This window comes from Nycticebus coucang, chromosome 5 (assembly GCF_027406575.1).
Source record: "Nycticebus coucang isolate mNycCou1 chromosome 5, mNycCou1.pri, whole genome shotgun sequence".
Taxonomy (NCBI): domain Eukaryota; kingdom Metazoa; phylum Chordata; class Mammalia; order Primates; family Lorisidae; genus Nycticebus; species Nycticebus coucang.
Window position 1 is genome coordinate 84927772 of NC_069784.1, and position 19701 is coordinate 84947472.

At 35.6% G+C, this 19701-nt stretch overlaps 1 protein-coding gene across 2 annotated transcripts in view; it reads right to left on the reverse strand.

Annotated features, from left to right (window-relative positions):
• The window catches only part of SEC63 (SEC63 homolog, protein translocation regulator), a 73419-nt gene that overhangs the window by 30737 nt on the left and 22981 nt on the right, over positions 1-19701 (reverse strand). For both annotated transcript variants that reach the window (XM_053591356.1, XM_053591357.1), the window contains exons 3-12: positions 18617-18731; positions 17462-17574; positions 9056-9117; positions 8413-8471; positions 6623-6673; positions 5550-5658; positions 3489-3583; positions 3258-3390; positions 1344-1436; positions 444-598 (exon numbers count right to left, since the gene is read on the reverse strand). In XM_053591356.1, coding sequence (XP_053447331.1) covers positions 444-598; positions 1344-1436; positions 3258-3390; positions 3489-3583; positions 5550-5658; positions 6623-6673; positions 8413-8471; positions 9056-9117; positions 17462-17574; positions 18617-18731 — 985 coding nt within the window. The remainder of the gene's footprint in view (positions 1-443; positions 599-1343; positions 1437-3257; positions 3391-3488; positions 3584-5549; positions 5659-6622; positions 6674-8412; positions 8472-9055; positions 9118-17461; positions 17575-18616; positions 18732-19701) is intronic.

Consider the following 19701-nt stretch of genomic DNA (forward strand, 5'->3'; position numbering starts at 1 on the left):
GTATGATCATAGCACACTGCAATCTCAAACTCCCGGGGCTGAAGCAATCCCCCCTCCTCAGCTTCTTGGGGAGCTGGAAGTACAGGTGCCTGTCACCACATCCAGCTAATTTTTCTTAGTCTTGAACTAAGTGATCCTCCCACCTTGGCCTCCCAAAGTGCTAGGATTACAGGCATGAGCCACCATGCATGGCAGGAACAAAAAGTTAATTGCTAAAACACACCAACCCCCAAAATCATAAAATTACTTACAGTAGTAAAATTTTATAAAATAACTCTCTAATCAAGAAAATGTGAGAACCCACTTGAGGGACCATTTTAGAATGTTTAAACATTCTAAATCTAAGAAATCATAGTAAAAATGTCTGAAAAACTTTTATTTATGTTCCCTTTAAATGACACAACAAACTGCTAAAAATTGACTTTAAAGTGGCAAAGAATTACCTTTTTATGGTTAGAAACCCTTCGAAGATTGTCCTCTTCAATATGAGGGAGCTGTAGGAGGGGAGACTTAAACTGCTGAAGTCCTTGAACAGCCATCTGGGAAAGCTTCATGCAGTTTTCTAGGGATGCCAAAGTTGGAGCACGAAACTCCCTTTCTTAGAAAGAACAGGAAAAGAAAACAACAGGGCTGGACTTTTTACATGTTCCGGAGCATACAATTTACCACAAAAACAAAGCTTAACACTAAAATCCTCAAAATTTCAAAATTTAAGACCATGGTGTTGATAGTACTTAAAATACTAAGACACTAAAAAGACACGAACTTGGTCAAATGTACATTATCCAGCAACAACCACTGATTTAATTTTAAAAATGCTTTGCATCACATCCAGTAATAGTAAATAATCAGACATTATCAGTATCAAGAACGTATTGACACTTCAAGAAATGACATCACCTATAACAAACCACAACCACTATCACCTTTTTAAAAGGTTTTTCTTTTGTTTACTGACTACAAATCCCAATTCTTTTCCTTTCACACACAAAAAAATCCATTGTCAACTGAATCACTATTACATCAGTTAAATAGTAATTCCACTCACTGTTAAAAAGCAGAATAACCTAACTCTAAAAATATCCAGAGGTAAACACTATTTTAAATCTTTGCAAAGCAAAAATAAACAGTGGAAAAATTAAATTAAAAAACATAGTTCTGGTAAAAACTTTACCTACTAGGAAATATTAGAAAAGAGGTGAGAAAAGCCATGAGCAAAACTGAGAAGGCTGAACTGGTAGAAAGAGTTACAGTAAATACCCATAAATCTTAAAGCCACAAAGTGTAATCTGCACATGCTTGCAAGAAAAAGCACATTGTAATTAAATATGTCTCCTCCTCACCTTCACGGCTCCGGGCCATTATTATTAGTTGGCAGATTACATTAACCATTTCTTGAAGTAGGGCAGGGCATTTTTTCAGCATAAATTGCTGATCTGCAAAAACAATCAAAAGCCTGAAACAAATCATTCTAATTTTATAGTTAAGGCATCTTTCATCACCTGCAGCCCAAAACTAACACTAAATTTAAGTTGTCCTACAAGTATTTCACATGATCTCAGAATTTTATAGGTTGAAGAGTTTCTTCTCAGTATCACTATCTCAAAAAATCAGAAAACTCTAGCTTATATTAGATGTTTCAAAGGCAAATTTTTTTTTATTTTTTTTTGTAGAGACAGAGTCTCACTGTACCGCCCTTGGGTAGAGTGCCGTGGCGTCACACAGCTCACAGCAACCTCTAACTCTTGGGCTTATGTGATTCTCTTGCCTCAGCCTCCCGAGCAGCTGGGACTACAGGCGCCCGCCACAATGCCTGGCTATTTTTTTGTTGCAGTTCGGCCGGGGCCGGGTTTGAACCCGCCACCCTTGGCATATGGGGCCGGCGCCCTACTCACTGAGCCACAGGCGCCGCCCCAAAGGCAAATTTTTTATGTTATCGTGTCAGACTTAATAAATAAACTCCCTTTTTTTTCAGAATGGTCTCATTTTAATTTAATCTTCATTTTGCTATACTTGAAAACTTTAAGAATGTTCTTCTAGTGCTCTTGAGTTTCTATAGGTATACTCATAGATAAATCCAAAGACTAAGATTGAAAATAAATTCCAACTAATTACAGAGGTAAGGCTCGGCACCTGTAGCTCAATGGCTAGGGCGCCAGCCACATACACCAGGGCTGGCGGGTTCAAACCCAGCTGCCAAACAAAGACAACTACAATACAAAAAAAAAAACCAGGCATTGTGGCAAGCACCTGTATTCCCAGCTTGGAAGGCTGAGGCAAGAGAATTGCTTAAGCCCAAAAGTTTGAGGTTGCTGTGAGCTGTGACGTCACAGCACTCTACCCAGAGTGACATAGTGAGACTGTCTCAAAAATAAATAAGAGGAAGTAAAAGACAGAGAAAGGCTTTCATTTATAATAGTTAACTAGAAAGACCATTCACTGCGTTTGATATGCAACCTAAAAAAAATGTGTTCCTTGATAACTGGTAAAATTGGAAATTATAGAACTGTACAAAACACTGGTAACAGAATCACTAGTTAGTATTTCAAACAACTCCAATGACAATGCCTAAATAGTGCTCCTTCATTCCATGGTAACATCTTACCCTACCACCAATTACTGAGTACCAAGTGGCCTTATTTTCAAAGGCATTTGGGTTGCATTATTGGCTTAAAGGAGGTAGGGGATAGTTAAGGTTACATTTAGAAAGAACATTTATTTCCTAAGGATCACTTTTTCACCTGAAATAATGCAGGTAAGAGATGACACTAAAATTAATGACATCCCTGGAAAGGTTGTCATCTCAACCCACTGCTTTTAAGCAGAAGAGATGGCTTCAAGTACTTATAGACCTTTAAATAAACATAAAACAAAAACTGATAACCACTCTTGGAAGGGGCTAGCGGATGGGAGCAGATGTGTAATGATTTATGCAAAATCCATTTTTATTCCCCCAAAAGCTTACAAAAATCCTTTTTAAAAAATGAGGAACTTTGTATCATCTGCAATTAACTAAACATTTATAAAGCATTTGCTCACCTTGAAACACTGAATTTTAACATTTGCCAAAACATCTGACTTAGATCTTCAAACTATTTGTGAAGTAATTATGCGGCATACAGATTTCTTTTTAAAAGGTCCTTGAGCAATCATTTGATTGAGCAAAAAAGAATAATAACAACACTGCACCATAAGGTCTAATTAAATCCATGGCTTTGGTCCCATTAAAACCTTATAGATATCAGAATCACAAATACCTTCTTCAAGGGTCTCAGGAATTTTCATTCTAGCAAGATGAGATAGTAAAAGAACTCTGGCCTTCAGGCTATATGGGCAGGTAAGTGGAGGCTCATTCTTCTTTAAATTAATGCTGCCAATTTCTCTGATTAGCTAGAGTAGATAAAATAATTATTTAAAAATATATACTTAAAAAAGCATTCACTTTAATACTTAACTGTTCATCAAGGAATTTGGAAGATTGGCCTAACCTGTGGTATTAGAATATTATCTGTTGGTCTGCTTGTGGCATCTTTATTATACTGAGGATCAAATTCAGAAGCTCCAGCCAAAACCATGATGAGACCTGAGAAAACAAAAGAAATATAAAGGTAAATAAATAAATTTGCTCATCTGTTAATTTCCTCTCCTGAGATACTTCACTAGTTTAGAAGCAAAAGACTTTTCTAATTATGTGCAATGCTAAAAATCATGAGAATTCCATGACTGATAAAAAAAGAAAAATCTCACTTTTTAAAGTATATGTACCATTACCTATCACAAGTAGATAGAAGTATGCATCAAATAAAAGGACAAAGTAACTGGAGGCATTAAAATCACTTAAAATAACATGTTTCTAGACCTAGGCATGTGTTCTACAGAAACATTCTCTAGAGTATTAACATAGCATGTGATGCTAATAATTTGCTGTGTAAAAAGGGAGGGGCTGGTATGGTTAAGCATGGCTGGAAATAAGGGATTAAATAAAAGTTAAAGGTTTCTTTAGTGCATGACTTCTCAGAGCCTTGAGTACATTAAAATACACTATAATTTCCAGAATATTTTATTATAAAACCTGGATGGGTTTGTGGAAATACACACAATTGAAACACATGACTTGCAGCCATATATTAATATTCCCTGTTAGCCTATACAAATTCTTTTTTTTTTTTTTTGGAGACAGAGTCTCACTTTGTAGAGTGCTGTGATGTCATAGCTCACAGCAACCTCAAACCCTTGACTGGGCTTACACCTATGAGCTACCATACTAGGTACCTCAGTTTCTTCATATATACCTTATTCACAGCAAGCACAATATATGTGTGAGCTATTACTATTCCTAGCCCCAAATGTGTTCATGAAAACAATTATTTCTAAGACAGCTAACATAACCAAGGATATATAAACAAATCCCCAACTAAGCAACATTTTTCTGACAGAATTAACTGTGTAAGGCCAAGTACCACCCTCAAAATGAAACCAACCAACATCACTGAGGCAAGAAACACATCAAAACATTATAAACCTGAAACATTTCCACAAGGGAATCAGTTTCTATATTAACGTTTTGATCCTATGTAAAGAATAATACATACACATAAGGAAAAGTAATATTTACTCATTCCTCAAAAAACAAATGTAAGATCTATTCTCACACACACAGTCATAATAACTCTGAGGAGTTTCTCTCTCATCTCCAAGAAAATTAATAGAATTGCCAAATCTAAAATACAGAAAAGTTCATTTCTGTTTTGGAACAAAAATGCATTCTCCAGTGAGGCATAATTTAAAACTTATATTTTTATTTTTTAAAGGTTAGAGATGGAGAAAGTGTCTATTATTTCCGCAAAGCAGTCATTCTGAAAAGTAGCACTATAAACTTAAACTATATAAAGTTAGCGTTACGTGATCAAATAAAGTATTTAAAATTGTACTCATTTTTGTCTTAAGCAATTTTTTTTGACTCATTCAGACTCAAGGTGAATTCTTAAGCAATTTTTAAATAGAACTTGGAATGAAATATTCCAACAGTTTTCTTTGAACACCAAAAACTCTTTTTATTTTTACCATAAATGATACAACTGTAGTGGTTTAGGGCTCAGGTACCACACTGCCTGAGCTAACCCCTGGATCTGGCACTTACTGTGTATCCTCAAGCATGTTCCTTTTCTGTGCCTCAGTTTGCTCATCTATAAGATTTACTTAAACACAGAACTTACTTATGGGGGCATTAACAAAGATGAAATAAGTTAACATAAGTATAGTCCCTAGAAGTGTTTGGCACACAATAATAAATGGCAGTTAATATTACTACAAAACCTGCACACCCAAAGCTCAACTGTAACCATTTCTGATGTTAGATACATATAACTGAGTAAACAGGAGTACTGAAAATACAAATTAGGGTGTTGGCACTTTTCTCCAGCATCAGTTGTAATGAATTATCTATAAAATTGTAAAATGGAATTTCCCCAGTACAGAGTATATCAACTTAACATTAAGTGACTCATAAAGTAATGTGATTGATATCATAATTACTGAAGTTTGCTTACGTTTCATATCCATATTTCGGGTTTTATAAACAAAGTATGTGTAAATCTGTGTTGTGCGTATTAGAATCTGGTCTCCACTATAGCGTATTGAACGGTACCACCAAGAACCCTGAAACACAAAATTAACCAAGAAATAAAGCATGAAAACTAAAAGAAAATGTTAAGTTTGATGCAGATTATGTTTATGGTCAAATCCTCTAAATATTCACAAGCAAATAAAAATACCTGAGCTTTAGAAGAAATGCCTCCTTGTTACATATTTCAAATGATTTACTTAGATATTGTCTGAAGCCTAAACACCAACCTAAGTCATTGCATATATATGATTAAAATATTTACATCTGAAGTAAATGTTTTAAAAACAGGAATAAAACCACCATAGCATGTCTTCAATAAATATTTGATAAATAAATGTAACAGTAATTTTACAGTTGATGTAACACTTTCATTCACATTTCATGTAACTGGATCCTCATGACAATCCCAGTAAGAAGGCAAAACAGCTTAATCATTGGGTTCATCATGGGACTCAGGAACTCGAGGATCAGAAAGAACACAACTCACAAAAGTAATAAATGGTAAAAATTATAAACTTTATGGTATCTCTATATTATGGTAGTACATACCGCTGTTTTTAAAGTAGAGATACTCTGTATGTTGGGTCCCTAGTATATTAAGCCAAAAAAGTCAAACAAACAGAATGTACAGTAAAATCTCATTAAAGTTAAAAAAGCGCACACAAATATACAGAAATAAATTTGAAACAAAAAAACACCAAATTCAGCAGTGATAATCTCTGAGAGAAATGGAATTGAAGAAGGTGATGCAGAAACTTTCATCTTAAATTCCAAATATATCTATATTAACTCAGTTGTGTGTTACTGTGGGATTGGGAGGAAACACACACGAAATGCTAAAGTTATGTCACCTTTAGAAGACCTTTTAAAGTGCAGATTCTTAAATTCAAACATCAATTGATTTATACTCTAACACAAATCAAAATCTTATAGGGAGATTCCAAAATAGGTCAATTCTTTTTCCAAAAAATGTTAACAAGAATAGCTAGAACTTACCACAACAACTGGAAGGATAACCATAAATGCCAATCCATATACAAGTAAAACCTAGAATTGAAGAGGAAAATATTATGGCTTTCTTCAGGTAAATAATAACAACATCCATAACACTTAACTTCGAGGCATACAAAGGTAGAGCCACTACTAAAAGTATTCTTCATGTACTATCTTGTTTAATCCTTATTGTCAAACTCTATGAGGAAGGTACCATTATTTTTCCCTTGGTAAGTAGGGAACCTGCAACATATACAGTTTATATAGCTTATCCAAGGTCGCACAGCACAGGCAGAGGCAGAATTTTGAACCTATGCAGTTCAGCTCTAGAGCCTAGGCTCATATCCATTATAATAAATTATCTTTTAATCTGTTTTTTACTGACACAATATAGGTAACACCAGCAAAAGTTTTCTAAATTACATTCCTCTTCCAGTCAGGTACTTATTTATTCACAAGTATATTAACCTGCAAGTATTTAGCGCCTCGGAAATAAATGAAATAAGAAGCGCTTGGTTACACTGTCTCCTTTCCCCAAATATCACGAAGCCACTGCATAATGTTCTGTTTGCTAATAATTCTCACCTTGATTTTTCTCCTACTGCTGGATCCTAAATCTGGTAGTAACTAGCTCTTCTCTATTACTCTCACAGGGGTAACATGACAAATATGTTTATATGCAGCAACTATATACCCCTAAAAATAATCTATTTTAGTTTGGTATAAAGTAATATTTAATAGCCATTTTCAAAACAATTACATCAAATTATATTTAGACTGCATGAATTTTGTTTTTATTGCTTCAAAGATAGCTCCTAGACAATTATTTTGAAGAAAGTTGAAGTAGGGAATTATCTATTACTGAACAGCAAGATGATTCCTAATATTTTAGTGTTGCAACACCCATCGCTGTCTAAAGCTGATATTCCACTGCCTCCTGAAGTACCATATGAAATATTTACAACTTTCAATTAATTGAAATTATTGTTACAATTATAAATAATTGTAAAATTATTATTACAATTAGTAATTTTATCATACACTAAAATTAGTTTAGCCTAGGTAATGGCGAAAAAAAGATTATTTAAATTTTAAGTATTCCTTAGGAAAAAGGTAGATACCATAAAAAGCAATAGTTTCCAACCTTACCAAAGGTAAGATTCAATCTGAAACTACTTACTAAAGAAATCATCACAACTTGAGGGTTTTTATTTTTTTTTAAATTCAGAATATTAGAGGGTCATATTCTGTTTGCATACTTCGTTTTTGTACAGGTCAAGTCAAATAACTTCAAGGTTTTAAAACTACTTTTAACCTAGCACTCTGGGAGGCTGAGTGGGTAGATTGCTTGAGCACAGGAGTTCAAGACCAGTCTGAGCAAGAACAAGACTCCACCTCTAAAAAAATAGCCAGGCATTGTAGGAGTTGCCTGTAATCTCAGCTACTGGGGAGGCTGAGGCAAGAGGATCACTTGAGCCCAAGAGTTTGAGGTTGCTGTGAGCTATGACATCGCAGCACTCTAACCAGGGTGACAGAATAAGGGGTTCTGTCTCAAAAAAAAAAAACAAAAAGAAAAAAACCTCCATTTAGAACATACTACCCCCAAAGCAGCAGCCTAATAATGGGTACTGATTCTTTTCTGTTACGTAAACAGTTTTCACAATACCTAATTAAGTTAAAAATAGCATACCAGTATTTTCTTTGTAATAGTCGTTCTCTTTAAATTACCAAGACACTTGTACATAACACAAATTACACCAAATACATTATCTCTCTTTTTTAAATATACTCACCAAAATTGAGTTTTTCTGATCAACTATCCATGCTGGCAGGGCAATTCCAAAGCTTGTGGCTGAAACAGAAAGAACATCAGAGTTTCTGAAGTATCTGCTTACAGTTTTAATTATTTATATCCCCAAATCGCAACTCCCCCCAAAACTTTAAGATAACCTTGCTAGTGGACCCCATCGTTAGTGGACCCCCTTTACACAAAAGTTAAGGGATATGGTTTATACCCCAAATTTCAAATTTTTCAAGGGGAAGAAAAAAGCCCTGAGTAAGCCCTGTGGAATTCTTTCTTCCAAAAAACCTAAATTCTTTATGTGTCCTGAATTTATAAAAACAATATGGACATATGGGGAAATGTGTGAAGTCAGTAAAGAAAAACAGATTTCTTCCATCAAATTTTCATCATCAATTGAAAATATTAATGATGGTAATTACTCTTTTCCCTGAATCAATTAAGTTGTACCCTTCAAACTAGTAAAAAAAAAAGTAAAATTTAATGAATGGGGGTCAATTTACCTGTTTAAACTCCCTGTGGTTATTAATTTCCTATTCATAAACTAAGAAAATCAAACTATTCCTTTTACACAAATTAACTTTTGCATAATATATACCATATCATCAATATTTTTACATCGTCATTTGCCACACCTTGAGGCCCATCTGGATTTCCAAATTCTTCCCAATTTTTCCGGGACTCTTCATCAGTTAAACTAGAATCAAAAAAAACAAAGTTGCAAAATTAGAAAGCCACATCTGAAGAATAAATACCCATACAGACTAACTACATTAACCAACCAAGAAAAATCTCTCTGAAGTCAGAAAAAAGGTGGAAAGGCGGAACAAGAAATGCCACGTTAGCACAAAGTGCTAACCATTATGCCTTAATACAAATTCCTAGTTGGCCCAGGTTTAGCCGGTTGAAACCAGATGAAATTTTAAAGGCCACTACATTTTCTAAGAAGGGAAGGAGGAGTTTAGGTGATTTTTATTATTTTCCTTGTACTCTCATGTATTTTTCAGACTTTCTTCAATAACATTTCTTCATTAATGTTTAATGTTTATACATTAATAACGATAAATACATATTTTTAATATAAATTTAATATAAAACACTGGCATCACTTTCTCAAAGAAACAAATGAATATCACCTGTAATACTCTAAAATTCCACCCACTGCTGTGGAAAAGGTCATTTGCACATACTGAGATCACAATTTCCAGCTTCCTAACCCAGGCAATATAAAAGTGAAAGAGTGATTTTTATTTATTTATTTAAAAAAATTTTTTTTGTTTTTTTTTAGAGACAGAGTCTCACTGTGTCGCCCTCAGTAGAGTACAGCGGCGTCACAGCTCACAGCAACCTCCAGCTCTTGGGCTTGGGTGATTCTCTTGCCTCAGCTTCCCGAGTAGCTGGGACTACAGGTGCCTGCCACACACCCGGCTATTTTTTTGTTGCAGTTTGGCCAGGGCCAGGTTTGAGCCCTCCACCCTTGGTATATGGGGCCAGCGCCCTACTCACTGAGCCATAGGTGCTGCCCGACAGAGTGATTTTTAAACACCTAAATATAAATGTAATCCCTAGCTTGGACAATGGCTCAAGGCAAAGAGTAGTTTTATTCCAGGTTCCAGTGAAAATGTTAAAAGAATTAAAAGAAATTCTTGATTCCTTCAAAAATGTTACAATGTAGCAGGGCTCGGTGGCTCACATCTGTAATCCCAGCTATTTGGGAGACTGAGGCAAGAGAATCGCTTAAATCCAAGAGTTTGAGGTTGCTGTGAGCTGTGACAGCACAGTACTCTACTGAGGGCAACAAAGACTCTGTCTCAAAAAAATAAAAATAAAACAAAATGTTACAATGAGATTAAGGAAGACAAAGCAGGACCTCCCCCACCCCGCCACAGACACACGCAAAAGACCAATAATATATTTTTGGACACCAAATGGCAAAAGATTCTGCTTATGTTCCCATCTAATGTTAGCCATATTTCTGTTTCCCAAAACGTAAGAGATAACATAGTTTCTATTCAGCAAAACTCCAAATACGGACAGGCAGTGTAGAAATATCTTCATAAAACAGCAAAAAGGACATTCATTCATTAGTTTTCAATTATTTGAAAATATTCTTGGCCAGGCGCGGTGGCTCACACCTGTAATCCTAGTACTTTGGGAGGCTGAGGCGGGTGGATTGCTTGAGCTCACAAGTTCAAGATCAGCTTGAGCCAGAGAGAGATCTCCTGTCTCTACTAAAAATAGAAAAACTGAGGCAAGAGGATCGCTTGAGCACAAGAGTTTACTGTGAGCTATGACGTCACAGTACTCTACCCAGGGCGACAGCATAAGATTCTGTCTCACAAAAAAAAAAAAAAAAAAAGAAATATTTTTTTGAGACAGAGCCTCAAGCTGCTGCCCTGGATAGAATGCCATAGTATCATAGCTCACAGCAACCTCCAACTCCTGGGCTCAAGTGATTCTCCTGCCTCCGCCTCCCAAGTAGCTGGCACTACAGGTGCCCGCCACAACGCCCAGCTATTTTTTGGTTGCAGCCGTCACTGTTGTTTGGTGGGCCCAGGCTCGATTCAAACCCGCCAGCTCAGGTGTATGTGGCTGGCGCCTTAGCTGCTTGAGCCACAGGCGCCAAGCCAAGAAGTCATTAACTTTTTAAAAATCAGTTTAAGAAAGCAAATGTTTTGTTACTTTTTAGTATTTCAGTAAAATAATATTCCAAAGAGTTAAAATACTTAAAAGATATGTGACGTCAGTATAATTCAAAGTTAAGATCAATGATACAAATATAATTTTTAAAAATTCACTGAGTGTAGTTTCCTAAACATGATTTAACTTCTTAACTTTCGGGGAATGAGAGAGAAGAGGATTATGATTCTGTTAAAAATCAAACAAGGGCCAGGTGTGGTGGCTTCTGCCTATAATCCTACCACTCTGGGAGGCCAAGGTGGGAGGATCCCTTGAGCTCACCAGTTCGAGACCAGCATGAACATGAAGCAGACTCCGGTCTCTATTAAAAACACAAAAACTTAACCAGGCATGTGTCCCAGCTACTTGGGATGCTGAGCGGGAGGATCACCTGAGCCTGGCAGTTGAAGTTGCTGTGAACTAGGCTGATGTCACAACACTATAGCCTGAGCAACAGAATGAGACTATCTCAAAAAAAAAAAAAAAAAAAAGAAAGAAAGAAAGAAAAAAAATCTCATGAAATGTATGTCCCCTTTGCCCTGGGAAAATGGCATTATTATAAAGACACATAAATTCCATATACAATTTTAGGGACTCCAGATTATAAATTCTGTCTTAAAGAATCCTTTCAGTAGATTATGTATGAGTGATCATGAGTTGGCTATGTATAGTTAAATTACATATTATGTATAGGAGCACATGAAAACACATGCTTTTACAAAAATTAAAGTATCTTTAAGGTAATAACCATGCTGCCTACATGCTATAAAGCAGCTTAAAGATAGGGATTTACACCTGAAGACCAAATCTCAACTAGACCTAGACAGATGAACCAGAGAATTCAATGGTCTAACTCAGGCGTCCTCAAACTTTTTAAACAGGGGGCCAGTTCAATGTCCCTCAGATCGTTGGAGGGCCAGACTATAGTTAAAAAAAAAAAAACAAAAAAAAAACTATGAACAAATTCCTATGCACACTGCACATATATTATTTTGAAGTAAAAAAACAAAACGGGAACAGGCACAATCATACCGCCGCATGTGGCCCACGGGCTGCAGTTTGAGGACCCCTGAACTTCTTAAAAATAACCACATTTTCTCTCCTCTTAAGTTAGAATCTGATGAAAAAAGAGTAATGGCCCAGCTGGCGTATTATAATAGGCAATTAAGGGGAGAGAAAATTCCTAAATAACCAAAGCAAATTCTAAAAAGCATTATAAATAAAAAGCCTACATAAGCACATTCCATAGGTTGCTTTAGTTTATACTGAGGCTGCTAGAGATATTCATAAGATAGCAACTTCAATTCTATCACTTAGAACTTGGATTTAATAAATAACACACTTTTGTCTAATTTAGTTACATTCATGCAAGTTATAATATCTCAGAGTTATGGGTCCCAAACACATTTCACTCTTTCATTGGTCTTATAGAACATCAACTATTTAAGACATTCTATATATAAAATACCCTATAGCTTGACTGTGTATCTGAGTTAAAACTACTCCTTGTACTTCTATTAGTAACCAAACATCATAGTCAGAGTCCTAGCAACTTAACAACAAAAATCACCAACCTTCCTTGGGAGGCTGAGGTAAGAGAATCGCTTAAGCCCAAGAGTTTCAGGTTGCTGTGAGCTATGACGCCAAGACATAATGAGACTCTGTCTCAACAACAACAAAAAAATCACAAACTTGAAAATGTTATTAAAACACTTGAAGACTAAGGGAAAAAAAAGTCACCAAAAGCACTAAAATTAAAGCTACTAATTAAATAATCTCGGCTATCTAACTTTCTCTAGAATCTGCTCTTCTTAAATTACCTAAGATAGCAAACAAGGGACATCAATGTTTGCGCAAAGAGAATAAATGCTTCAAGAAGAGACACACTGGAAAAAAAAAAGAGAGAGAGAAAGGAGACACCAACTGAAAGACAGAAATCTGAAGAATGTCTACTATGCAGAAAATGTCATGCACACTTCAGAAGTCCTAATGGCATTGCTTTTTTACAGAATCATATAGTAATTCACGTACATAACCAAGAAGCCACAAAAAAAGGTGGAGAACAAAAACAGTTAATAACTTTATTAAGCACGAAAATGAGTAAGATAGTATTTCCCACACTGTGTCATTCACATGCCACTTTCACAGTCTGCTATTATAATCCAGTATCCAATCACAGCCATACCCTGTACTGCATTTTGCAGATACTGTTTCTTACAAATCGTAAGGGTAGTAAACCAGTGACAGCCAAGTCTGTCAGTAATATTTTCCCAACAGCAAGTGCTTTCTTTGTTTCTGCCACATTTTGGTAATTCTCACATTATCTGAAACCTTTTCATTATTTTTATATCTGTTATTGTGATCTGAGATTGTGATCTTTGTTGTTTCTATTGTAATTGTTTTAGTGCACCACAAATTATACCCATAGGAGACACCTAACTTAATCAATAGACATGTGTATTCTAACTACTCTACGAACCAGCCAGTTCTCCATCTCTCCTTCTCTCTTTGGGCACCTTTATTCCTGAACAATACTGAAATTAAGCCAATTAATATGTAGTAACCCCATAACGGCTTTTAAATATTCAAGTGAAAAGGAAGAGTTCATGTGTCTCCCTTTCAATCAAAAGTAAGAAATCATTAAAGTTTTTCAAGAGCCAAGACAGGCAGGCCTCTTAAACCAAACAGTGAAGTTGTGAAAGCAACGGAAAAGTTCTTGAAAGAAATGAAAAGTGCTAGTTCAGTGAAAACATAAATGGTAAGAAAGCATATCAGCTGTATTGCTGATCTGAAGAAAGTTACAGTGGTCTGGATAGATCAAACCAGCCACACCATTCCCTGAAGTCAAAAATCTAACTTCACACCAAGTCCCTAACTCATTTCAATTCTATGAAACCTAAGAAATGAGGAAGCTGCAGAAGAAAAGTTTGAAGCTATAGCACAGGCTGGTTCATGAGGTCTAATAAGGAAAGAAGCAATCTCCGTAACATAAAAGTACAAGGTGAAGCACCAAGTGCTGATGGAGAAGCTGTAGCAGGTTATCCGTAAGATCTAGCTAAGACTGTTGATAAAGGTGGCTACACTAAGCAACAGATTTTCAGTGTAAGAGATGCCAACTAGGAATTCCATAGTTAGAGAGAAGTCAATGTATGGCTTCAAGGTTTCAAAGGGTAGGCTGACCTTCTAGAAGCTAGCTGGTGACTTTGAGTTGAAGCCAACAGTCATTTACCATTGTAAAAATCCTAGGGCCCTTAAGAATTATGCTAAATCTAGTCTGCCTATACTCTATAAATGGAACAACAAAGCCTGGATGACAGCACATCTATTTACAGCATGATTTACTATTTTAAACCCACAATTGAGAAGTACTGCTCCGAAAAAGATTCCTTTCAAAAGATTCCTACTCATTGACAATGCACCTGATCACCTAAGAGCTCTCATGGAAATGTACAAGGAGATTAATGTGCTTTTCATGCCTGCCAATACATGTCTACAGTCTGTGGTTCAAAAAGTCATTTCACCTTTCAAGTTGTATTATTCAAGAAAATGTATTTTATAAGGCTAGACAGTGATTCCTCTGGTAGATCTGGGCAAAGTAAATGCAAAACCTTCTGGAAAGGATTTACCATTCTATGAGATATTCTGAACTCCTCCCATGAATGATGAATGTTCTTAATGAATACTTAAGAGTACGAAAAATATTCATGATTCACAGTTGTTTAAAAATATCAACATTAAACAAAACACAGTGGCTCATGCCCATTACCCCAGAATTTTTCAAGTCCAAGGCAGGAGTTCAAGACTAGCCTAGTCAACATAACTTGACCCCACTTCTACAAAAAAAAAATATTTTTAATTAGCCAGGTGTGGTAGTGTGTGCCTGCAGACCTAGCTACTCAGGAGGTTGAGAGAGGAGGATCCCTTGAACCCAGTGAGCTATGATTGGCTGCTGGACTCCTGCCTGGGTAAGAGAGTAAGATCCTGTCTCTGAAAAAATAAAACATCAATACTACAGAAGTTTCTGAGGGCTGAGACTTCAGCAAAGACGTCTCTGCAGAGGTGGTAGAAATAACAAGAGAACTACACTTAGAAGTAGAGCCTGAAGATGAGACTGAATTGCTAAAATCTCATGATCAAACTGGGAACAGATAATGAGTTGCTTCTTGTGGATGAACAAAGAAAGTAGTTTCTTGTTTTGTTTTGTTTTTTGGCCCGGGCTGGGTTTGAACCCACCATCTCCGGCATATGGGACCGGCGCCCTACTCCTTGAGCCACAGGCGCTGCCCAGAAAATAGTTTCTTAATATGGAACCTATTCCTGGTAAAGATGCTGTGAACACTGTTGAAAGGACAACAAAAGATTTAGAATATACCATAAGCCTAACTGATAAAGCAGCTGGAGGGGTTTTGAGAGTACTGACTCTTAATTTTGAAAGTTCTACTGTGAGTAAAATGCTTTCAAACAGCATTGCACATTGCAGAGAAAACTTCAATGAAAGGAAGAGTCAATTGATCCAATATCAATCAGAGTCAATATCAATGTTGTCTTATTTTTAAAAATTGTCACAGCCCCCCTAACCTTCAGCAATCACCACCTTGATCTGTCAGAAGCCAACAACACTGAGGCAAGATTCTCCACCAGTAGAAAGATAATAACTTGCTGAAGGCCTGGGGGATTAAAACTTTTTAGCAATAAAGTATGTTTTTTTAATTAAGATTAAGTGCACTGTTTTTTACGATATAACGCCACTGCACCCAGTAGATGACAATATGGTATAAACATAACTTTTATATGCACTGGGAAATAAAAACAACTTATGTGACTTGCTTTATCATATCTGCTTTACTACAGTAGTCTGGAACAGAATCTGCAGTATGTTTCAGGTATGCCTCTCTTTAGCTGTATTATTATTTTTTAAATTAGCTCACAAAATTATACATTACTGAGTCATCAAAAAATAGTCATATATTTTACTTACTCATTCAAAATAAGAGCTGTGCGGGGATGCACCTATCATAAGTCCTAAAGAATCCAGCTAATTTTTATCTCTCATAATGTTAATATCCAAGAAGTAATGAATTCTAATTTTATATAATCTATTCTGTTTCCCAAAAAGTATGACAAATGTTCCTCAAAGTTTATAAATGCACAGATATGTCTGTGCATATAATGCATGTGTGAAAATATATGTACCTCAACAAATAAATTCACCTATGTTTACATCTAAACCAACAAGGAAAATGAGCTAAGTTCTGAAAATACTTGAAGAAAGTTTCTGATTATTAAAAAAGGAGACCTTAACAATCTACACTGCAATAAGAATAGTAATTAACAATATAGTAACTAGGTATAATCTGGTATAAAGAAATTATAAAAAGAAAAGATGCCAAAAATGAAAAATTTAAAAGTGAAAATTAAACTTGTCTTTAAATAGCTAAAGGAGAAAACCTAAAGGGTGGAGGCATTAGGAAGGTTGAGAACCACTGACCTATGTGGACAAATAGGAAAAATAGATTGAACCAAATTTTAAAAACCTGCAAATAAAAACAAGGTCTGGGCAGTGCCTGTGGCTCAAAGGAGTAGGGTGAGGGCCCCATATGCCAGAGGTGGCGGGTTCAAACCCAGCCCTGGCCAAAAACTGGAAAAAAAAAAAAAAAAAAACAAGGTCTAAGTATAAGCACTTGTAATCAGGATGCTAATAAAATAGCTCAATTAGGCTCGGGGCCTGTAGCTCTAGCAGCTAGAGCGCCAGCCACATTCACCGGAGCTGGCGGGTTCAAATCCAGCCCAGGTCTGCCAAACAACGACAACCGAAACCAAAATAGCCAGGTGTTATGGTGGGCGACTGTAGTCCCAGCTATTTGGGAATCTGAGGCAAGAGGATCACTTAAGCCCAAAAGTTGGACATTGCTATAAGCTGTAACGCTACAGCACTCTACTCAGGGTGACAGCTTAAGACGCTATCTCAAAAAAAAAAAAAAAAAATAGCTCAATTAACTTATCACTCACTACTTAAATTAATCAAGTTCACAGAGCAAAAACTTAAAGTGTCAATTCTTTATGACTTAAAAATGAAGGTTTAATTAAATTACCACTTTAGGGCTGGTGGGTAGTTCTATAAATGTTAAAACTCAAAATATCAGGGCAGCGCCTGTTGCTCAAAGAGTAGGGCGCCCGCCCCATATACCAGAGGTGGCAGGTTCAAACCTGGCCCTGGCCAAAAACTGCAAAAAAAAAAAAAAGATTCAAAATATCAGTTTAGCACTTAATAAAAGTATATGACAACTACTTTACTACTTTATTAAAATAGAAGACCACCTTTACCACTCTTAAAAATCTATAATGGGTCCTATGATACTTACGCTGCATAAGCTTTGGCTATTCTCATGAACATAACTTCATCACCTCCTTTATCTGGATGATATTTAAGTGACAGCAAACGATACTGTTTCTTAATTTCTGCTACTGTTGCCCCCTAAAAGAAAAACTTTGTGTTAGTAAAAATAAACTCAATTCTATAAAGAAATAATCCATTCTACTTTGATGTTAAAACATGAACTACTTAGAATTCCAAGAAAAAAATGAAGTTTTCATCCTATATTTTCTCCCATAAATTTCATCCCATATATTTTAATAAAAATACACCATCGTGTCTGATACATGTATTTTATTTAGCACCTATTATGTGCAAGTACACTAGGCACCGAATATCTGAAAGTGAAACCACATAATGCTACATTTCAATAAAAGAATACTGACATTTAAAATATCAAAAAATAATCACAATGAATTAAGTCTGGCTCAAAGAACCCTCAAATCAAAGGTTAACTTTCCAAAGAATAATCTGAGGAATACCTGGTTCAGCTGCTTGTCTGTTTTATTTATTTACTTTTTTTTGGAGACAGAGTCTCACTATGTTGCCCTCAGTAGAGTGCCGTTGCATCACAGCTTACAGCAACCTCAAACTCTTGGGCTTAAGCGATTCTCTTGCCTCAGCCTCCCAAGTAGCTAGGACTACAGGTGCCCGCCACAATGCCCGGGTATTTTTTTGTTGCAGTTGTCACTGTTGCTTAGCAGGCCCCAGCCAGGTTCAAACCCCCTCGCCTTGGTATATGTGGCCGGCACCCTAACCACTGAGCAACAGGTGCTAAGCCACTTGTCTATTTTAATATTAAGTAAACATTTAGTAAGTTCACCTTGTTTCTTTGCTATGTTGCAGAGGCTGATCTCAAGTTTTTGGCCTCAAGTGATCCTTGTACCTCAGCCTCTCAAGTTGCTGGGTCTGTAGGCATGAACCACTGCACCCAGCCCAATTCTTAATAACATGGCAATAAACAGCTGTTGCTTAAAAACATATACATTGGAATGATAATGGATTACATATCTTACTTTAACAAAACATCTAACTGACCAAAGTCTGATTTCTTTTGGCATGTCACTATTTTTTTAGGATGTGGACCTATAATATTTTCATGGGATCATTAAACCAATGTGCATCATGTAAACATACTACTTACAGGATCCAAATTTAATACTTCATAAGGATTGTATTCTTGATATTCTCGGTCTGTTTTGGAAACCTTGTATGCAAGGAATAAGAACAACGCCCATCCTGCAAGCAGAACTATTTTCCTGTTTAGGAAAAAGATAAGTGAATTATAAATAAATACATCTAAATGTCTTTCCTTTAAAAGTCTAAAGATATTATGGAAAGATCAAAGAATAAAATAATCTAGGACAGATCTTTATCACTATGCTACTGGCTCAAATTCTACAAGCACCATGTATAAACTCCTGTCCCAGCCAGGACACTGTCTCTTTTCACTGTTGAATTCTCTAGAATCTAGTACAATGCCTTACATGTAATATATCTTCTCATTTACTATATATTTACAGAATTTTAAAAACAAAAGTAAATTCAACTTATTAATTTATTAAAGCCACTAAATTACATCAAAATATATAAATAGTAAATATTCAGTAAACATTTAATGTAAAAGAGAATTGCTTTGACCTAGTAATTACACTTAGATAGCTTAGATAAACCAATAAAAATAACTGGTCAATTGGGCAAAGATGAATAAACAGCCTTGTTTATAAAAACATTGAAAATCTAAATGTTCAGGTATAAGAAACTAATTAAATAAACTATTTATAGAGGGCTAATTAAATAAACTGTGATACAGTCATACAATGCAACATTTTATAGCCAATACAGATACAGAAAGATGTGCATAATAGATTAAGAAAAGACAAAAGAACATATAATTTGAAAACTAATTTCTTTTCCCCCAGTATGTTCTGTACAGTAAAAATATTTAAAAGACTGATACTACCAGTGTTAGAGAGGCTAAAAAAAAATCTCCTACACTATGCACTCTGGAGTATCTCACAAAAAGCTCTAAAGAAGTACATGACTCTTTTTCTTCAATACATGCCATTTAAAATAATTTAGAAGGAAATAAATTAGAATTAAGTAAATAAAGTGTAAAAGAGTAGCAGAGATGTGACAGCCAAAAAATAAACATCTTAAATATCCATCAATGGATTATTGGACAAATAAACTAATGGTACATCTACACTCTCTAGTCACTAAAAATAT